The following is a 7,838-nucleotide window of genomic DNA, read 5'->3' as shown; positions in this document are numbered from 1 at the left end:
AAAAAAATAGCAACAGATTCTCGACGACCCTCTAATATAAAAGAAAATATGACAAAGATTATCGACAGGTATTAAAAATAAATTTACACATTAGTGGCAGTATACGATGGCTATCTATTGATGGTAAATTTGATTTGAAAAAAGTAAGATAATTAAAAAATATTTCTTGTTTGATTTTTCCGATATCGTTCAAAATCTAAAGTCCGATGCGCCAACCTAAGGATAAGTGTGAGATTCTACACTATTTTGAAACTTAAGGTCCATCACTATTTGAAACTTGCAGTAGTGACATTCAGAATACAGCCAAGTGCTCGTGAGAGGGAACTCCTTCTGATATTACTATATCTGAAATAATAGAAATTTTCTATTATATGATATTGGCAATTGGGTTCTGCATAGGCCGTTAATCAGCTTGGTGCTGCTAATGAGGTTCTGAACAAGCCTGCTGCGGTTGTAATGGCACGAAAGAGTAATGTAATGAACCCATTGGATATTTTACTTTCTTTCTTCTTTCTTTTGTTAACCTCTTGCTAAGTTGAATAGAGTTCCAATGGAATACTTGATGCTTTCTTTGTCCAAAATATTGTGTTAATCTGTAGTTGTTGCTAGCTACTCTTTTACTTATTTCAGGTGGCATCCTTTCTGGTGAAATCGATCATATTGTATGTGTATAACTATAACTACTTCATGGTGCCACCTTGTGTTCAGGCTGGCCTTTCTCCAATGTAAATTTTTTTATGTAAAGCATCTCCACAGTATATAAATTGTAGAGTGGAATAGAAAATCCAAAACCCAAGAGCTTGCAGATAAATCGTAAAAGTCTTTTCTAATTTAACTAAAGTCTCAAATTTGAGTATTAAATATATAGTTATATTAAATCTTTTGAGATAATATTTTTTTAATGGTAAAGATTCTATGTAATTCTGATATATTAATTATTCTCTTTTAACATTACATTATATTCTTTTTATTTTATTTTATTAAGTTTGTGCGACCATGTTGTGCTCCACCTTTTAAATAATTCAGATACTCATTATTTGTTAACAGAATATCTTTAGGCCCTCCACTTAGGTGCACATTACATGGAAATTATTTTTTGAAAGGTTCTTGCCTTGTAGATGTGAAGATGACAAGTCCAGCATTAGCATGTTATCACTCATTTGTTACTCACCCAAGTAAAGTTCCACTTATGAGAATTAGTTTTGAACTTAAGAAGTCATGTAGTAAGGTCTCCTTTCTATGCTGGTTCTGCACTAGGGTCAGCAGGAAATCAGTAAAAATGTGCTTGTAATCCAGAATTATGCCACACCATGCGATGAATTTTAAAATCTTGTTCACAACATCATCTTGTTCAACCTATTTTGTGAAGTGGTCAATATTGTTAAACTGAAGCATGGGTGTGTAAGAAGTTGCAAACATTGGAAGATATACACCAACCATGTCAGAGATATAGAATGAGATATATGAAGCAACAATGAAACTATTTCACCAATCGAGTCAGAGGTATCTAACATATTCATACCTAATGATTTTCCGATCTTGTTCTATTCTTGATCGGAGATTTCTCTATAAAGAATACGAATCGGAGTTTGAAGAAGGGGAAGGAGAAGAAGTCCTTGACCCACAACATATAGAGAAGGATTTATGCATTTGAAAGAGAAGCATCATCCTCCATTCCTCCCATGGAATGTAGACATGCTTGATGGAATATAAAAGAAAGGAAGAGTAGAAATTAAGCTGCTTAAACCTTCAAAAGGACACTCTTGAATAAGCTTAGCTTAATATGTCCTGAAATATGTTGCAATTGCATTATGTAATAAATTTTGGTAAGTCTTATTATATATCTGCAACTTGCTTGTATCAGATGCAAATCGACTAGACTCGACTTAATTAAATCTTAATCTCTAGTTAATTACGGTAAACTATATGGGTTATCTCCACTCCGAACTACTTTAGATTACATCCATCATAGATAGTCCACAAAGTCCATCTTCATACACATCTGACATTCTGAAATTGGATTCAAACATCAACTTCTTCTGTAGAAGAATATTTCTGCAGAAGAAAAACAGGATCTCCAACTTTAATTATGTTCCCTTTCCCTCCATCGACACTGTCTTTCCAAACTAAATAATGCCCAAAGTAGACCTGCAAGCATACATCACATGATTATATTTTGTATGAATGGTGTTCTTAGAAGGAACATGGGGAAGTAGTTTTGCATATATCGATCTCACCTCTCCTTGTTGTTTCTTATTTGGCCGCATAGTTTTATCAGAATGGAGTTCCTTCAGTGTTGCATTTGGCTCAGTTCCTGCTACCCCGGTCTCTTGATCAATTGTAGGTATCTACAAGGCAAAATAAGTGTTCTTTAGACATCCAAACACACAAAATTATTATATGAAAGTGTTACGATTGAGTTGATCATACATTATCCATTAATATTAAAGAAAATCTGAAATCTTAATAATAAAAATTATGCAAAAATCTTATCATATAGCCGACAGCCTATTATGAACTGAAAGGAAACCAAGGTTGCCTTAAATGAAAGCAAATTTATACCTTGCATCGAGCGCAAAGCTTGACACCTTCAAATGTGAATTTATTTATTCTAACTTCCTTCCACAAGTCCTCAGAAAATGGTTCACAACCATCAATTAGTATGCTGTGACATATGAGATCGCAATTTAAGAAATTAATAACCCATGCATCCAGATGGAGTAATTTAAATTAGTACAAAATATCAAGATGAATAGATATGGCGTGAATCTAACCTGGGTCGGAAACGGTTTATTGAAACTGGTTCTTTTAGATGTTTATTTAGTTCATCTAATGATCCCTGCAAGGATAACTTGACAAGATTCAGGCCTGAGCACAACATCAGAGTGTTTTACATTTAAATAGTACATAATTACTCTGTAATTCTATTATTTAATACTAAAAACATATATTATTCATTTCTGGGCCTGATAGATAGATGAAAATAACCGCCTCGGAGCAGCCGAGCAAAGAAAATTGACTTATGTTTAATGTCACAGAGAATTTACTAACCTGAGATGCTACCAAATATGGACCGAAATCGGTAAACATAACCTTGTGTCCAGGAGCATAATTATCAACAACGGGTCTAATTTCTAATCCTGCAACATATAGCAAAACCTGATGATCAGTACAAACACTGTTCCATTTTGATGCAATGTTTTTCAAATCACAATATGCAACAAAACCTGAAACTAACCTGAGTTAAAACGTACAAGCCAACTGGGTTTTCCGAGATAATCAGAAAACCACTTTGCAGCTTCAACTCCTTCATCTAACGCAGAGCCACACCATTCCCATATTGAGACACCATCTGATATTTCCTGTGGTTTTGCTAGTGATATTTTAAGCACAGGCATTCCAGGAGCCTTTATTACTGTCAGTCAAACGGAAATGATTAATTAAATAAATTTAGCTTAATCAAGATTAAGATAAATAAGATTTACAGAAGAGTGAATCATTATTTACCCATATAGGAATCTTTTGTAGGCTCCCAATCATCCAAAAATGCCTCCTGGGGCAGCTCTACTTCAACTAGAGCAAGCCTTGGTTCATTTCTCTGGGTACGTGCCCTCCCTCTGTCATTCAAAACCATCCAATTTCGATCCCATCGAAATCCTTAACTCCCAAACAAACATTACAAGGCAAAAAATAAGTACAGAAAAACATGAACTGTAGAAGAAGTTAGCTGCTATGGATTCAGAAAAAGTAAAAAAGAAAATAAAAAAATTGATCCCCATATATACCAGTAGGAGTCAGTGGGGCATGAGAAACAGAAATGCCTCTGCATGACTTGACAGGATAAATAAAGATTGATAATACTTTTTTATTTTCATCCATATCTTCTTCTTCTCTTTTTAGGGTACTTCAGTTGAGCTTTAAGTTCAATAGCAGCTGAATTTCTGAGCAGAGCTAAGCTTTGGATTTGCTTATGGTGAAGTATGGATGCAGTACTTTATCTACACAGCTGACCCTGCCCATTACGGGATGACTTCACTGTAGTTCTTTTAGATATATAATTTTGAGATATCTTTAACTAGTTAAAAACTCGGTATCTATATCCCACTTTATATACGAACGAGTATTTTATATTTTAATATTGGATGAATATCACATATTTTATTATTTAAAATTAATAAATATATATCAATCATTTATCGGTCTGGTCACTGCCGGCGACGTCGCGAGAAGTCCACTGAACCTTATCATTTAGAGGAAGGAGAAGTCGTAACAAGGTTTCCGTAGGTGAACCTGCGGAAGGATCATTGTCGAAACCTGCCCTGCAGAACGACCCCGCGAACATGTTTGCTAATTGCAAGGGGGAGCGGGGGTCGCCATGCCCCCAGTCCCCCGATGTCGGCGAGAGGGGTGGGGGTGTATATATAGAAACATATATCAAGTATAATTTTCTTATAATTTTTATCTACTCATCCTTACTTAAAAATAAATATTATTTATTTATTTATTTTAAATTATAAAATATAAATCAATTAATTAGTTATTATATAAATATATAAACGTATCACCTCGATTGTTGGCTGGGATTTATATATTTTAAATATTTTAAGGTCTAATAGACCATTAAATAATTCTATATATCATTCACAATAAAAGGGATTAAGATCTTATTTACATTAATAAATAAAATATTTAATTTATTAAAAATTTAAATTAGTTTGATTAAAATAGAGTAAAATCAACTATTAAAATTGAGTTTAGTTTTATTCAACATCAAAATGATTAGAACTACTCACTTGATTGATTAGATCTTAATTTTTATAAATTATTGAAATATATTCTCTATAAGTGCAACTGAAATTTAATTTTGACATCGAATTATCATTTAAAGTTAAAATTATCTCTCATGCTATATTAAATGAATGAGTGTCTGTATAGTTAAACGAATAAATATGGATAATTAATTAAATATTATCCTTTATAAATTATTGATATATATTATTTTTATTAAATAATATGGGATCCCTAATAGAATTTTAAGATTATGAATTAAAATATTAATAGTGCCACCTCTTTGATTGGATTTATAATTTTTTGTGTTTCCTTCTTCTTTGGGAAGCTCTAAATTATATTTAAGAATGAGCGCTTTGTGAGGCAATTCCTACCACAGAAAGTGTTCACTAATTCCTTGGCCCACAAATAATCACTTATTGGCGGTGTTGTACAACACTTAATTCTTTTTCCACAGAGAAGACAACATTTGTCCAATTATAGGGAGAGTGCAAATGTACATGGGCATATATGACAGCCTGTTTTTGTCAGTTTATTATTTGCAAAAAATGCAAAAAGAAATAAAATATAGATATATTCCCAAATAAAAAAGAAGATAAAACGGCAAAACCCATTAACAAAATTATTAGATTATATTTGGTAATGATATATAATATGATTATATTACAGATTTTATTATTTTATTTGGTAATTAAATTTTTTAATATAATATAATAATAAATATATCATATTATTAATTATCTTTAATTTTGATGTACAACTCAATATACATAAAATTTATATAATTAAATATGATCTTTCGACAAAGAATATGTATATTAAATTCTTATTTTCTAATTAAAAATTCTTTAATATAAATGAAAAAGATAAAAATTTAGAGATTTAATAAAATAAAATTGATGTCCAGAAAATAAACACATGAAACTCAAGAGCCTTTTAATAATAGGTTTTGGAAGCAAAATCTTCCCTTTTAAATCCATGAAAATACCTTTATGTCTGATTGATCAAATTGTTATTAAATAATTATGATTTGCCCTATGAAGTTGTTATACTTTAGTAAGAATCTAATTTTTTTATATTGTTATTATAATTTCTTTATGAAATAAAATGATCTTAAAATGAAAAACAATATCTAAATATCTAAATAAATTTGTTCATGTATTTATCATAAATCAGTATTAATATATAATTAAGTATATGCAAGATTGGTCATTATTTAAATAATCACTATAGGGGTTATTAAATATTTAATTATGACTTACTAGTAATTTTATATATTAGGAGAAAAAAAAAAGAAATAAAAAACATAAGCATGCAAGTAAATTTTCAGATTCATTAAACTAAATGCTCATTTAGACTAAAGTCTTAAAATTTATGAATTTACTAAAATTTATACAATTAAAAATTTTAAGTTTTTAATTGATTTATGAATTAATAGATTTTTTAAAATTATAATATATTCATTATGCATATATAAATTTGTAAAAGTAATTGCAAAGTGATAAGAGTGGTATATATAATTGCTGTTATCCTTCAAGAAAATAATTTTATCACCTTAATCAAACGGTAAATTAAAGCAAGTATATATATATATATTACACAGTGTACTTCTCTAGAAAAACTGTTATAATTTAAGCAAAGATTAGCAAAAATTAAAAATAAAAATCTCAACCCAATTTCAGTCGGATTCTAATGGAAAGACCTCAAAATTCACCCTATAAAGTAAAGCAATAAAGATTTAGGGGTTTGTTTGATATTGTTCTTCAAAGTTTGGGTCTCATGGAGAGATTTTAAAGTTTTCAATCAGCTCTTAATTAGGACTTTCATGGATTTTTGAGTTTTGGGACTTTAAGTTTTCTTTCTGTTGGGCAATAAGAGAAGTTCTTGCATTGGGGGTTCAACTAAAGTTTTGTAAAGTCATTTTCCCATTCATCCATTCCTTCCTGTTGATGGGAGAATCTACAGCATCTGATGATTGTTCTATTATTTTTAGGTCAAAATTGAACTGACTCTTCCATTGGCTATTTTGGATGTACGAATGGAAGATTCAATAGAACCCACAAAAAAGACAAAAGAAAATAATAAGAAAAAAAAAAAAACATAAGCATGCAAGTAAATTTTCAGATTCATTAAACTAAATGCTCATTTAGAATAAAGTCTTAAAATTTATAAATTTACTAAAATTTACACAACTAAAAATTTTAAGTTTTTAATTGATTTATGAATCGATAGATTTTTTAAAATTATAATATATTCATTATGCATATATAAATTTGTAAAAGTTATGACAAGAGTGTCAAAGTCAATGAATGGGTAAGTCGTCAATCCCTAAAACGGACTATGTAACATATTTTATCTATTGGGTTACGGGCGGACATTTTTCCAGAAGTTTTTATTATATCAACTATTGTTATGTAATTCCTGTTGAAGTATATATTTGGGGTGGTTACAAGGCAGACGCTTTCAAAGCGTACTCATATATATATATATATATATGAAAATCTTACCCCATATTTTTTTTAACCAAATTGTGGCAATTCTGGAGTGACATATACAGAATTGCCACAATTTGGTTAAAAAAATATGGGGTAAGATTTTCTTATTTTTTTGCGCGGTACATCACCAAATAGGATGATATATATATTATAAGTATATTATATTTGAATATATTGACTTGTATTCTAATTGTTGACTTTTAATAAATGTGTATTATTTATTTATCCATTTTAATATACAAGTGAAACATTTTAATAAATTAGTTTGTTGGTTTATTATATGAATTGTTATTATAATTTTGATTATAAATTTATTTTAATTTAAAAGAATTGAAACTACATTTATTTATTTTAAAAATTAATTTAATTAAAGTACATTAGATATATATATAATACAAATTTGATAAATGATTTAATTAATAATATTAGAATCAAATTCTATTATTTTAAGATTCTTTCTCAATAATTTTTTTTAATATTCTAGGTTTTATAATATTATTAATTAATGCATTGATTTTACAGACTGATTAATAATAAAAATATAGTTAATGTGTT

At 29.3% G+C, this 7,838-nt stretch overlaps 1 protein-coding gene across 1 annotated transcript; it reads right to left on the bottom strand.

The window, feature by feature from the left end:
- Positions 1-1,784: 1,784 nt before the first annotated feature.
- Positions 1,785-4,062, bottom strand: LOC8267552 (mitochondrial amidoxime-reducing component 1). The gene is made up of 8 exons (XM_002528096.4): positions 3,786-4,062; positions 3,508-3,657; positions 3,239-3,415; positions 3,052-3,140; positions 2,775-2,839; positions 2,563-2,665; positions 2,238-2,348; positions 1,785-2,148 (listed from the first exon to the last, which is right to left on the bottom strand). The coding sequence occupies exons 1-8, from the start codon at positions 3,877-3,879 to the stop codon at positions 2,023-2,025; spliced, it is 915 nt and encodes a 304-aa protein (XP_002528142.2). The 5' UTR covers positions 3,880-4,062; the 3' UTR covers positions 1,785-2,022.
- Between the last annotated feature and the right edge of the window lie 3,776 nt (positions 4,063-7,838).

This window comes from Ricinus communis, chromosome 4 (assembly GCF_019578655.1).
Source record: "Ricinus communis isolate WT05 ecotype wild-type chromosome 4, ASM1957865v1, whole genome shotgun sequence".
NCBI classification, from domain to species: Eukaryota; Viridiplantae; Streptophyta; class Magnoliopsida; order Malpighiales; family Euphorbiaceae; genus Ricinus; species Ricinus communis.
Note: the sequence above shows the minus strand (reverse complement) of the source record. Positions and strands in the feature narration are given on the sequence as shown.

Excerpts from the sequence above, each read along its gene's own strand:
- LOC8267552 (XM_002528096.4), bottom strand. The coding sequence starts at position 3,879 with ATGGATGAAAATAAAAAAGTATTATCAATCTTTATTTATCCTGTCAAG. Across the intron at positions 3,658-3,785 it reads TGCCCCACTGACTCCTACTG|GATTTCGATGGGATCGAAAT; the intron begins GTATATATGGGG and ends TTGGGAGTTAAG. Across the intron at positions 2,349-2,562 it reads AGCTTTGCGCTCGATGCAAG|ATACCTACAATTGATCAAGA; the intron begins GTATAAATTTGC and ends TTTGCCTTGTAG.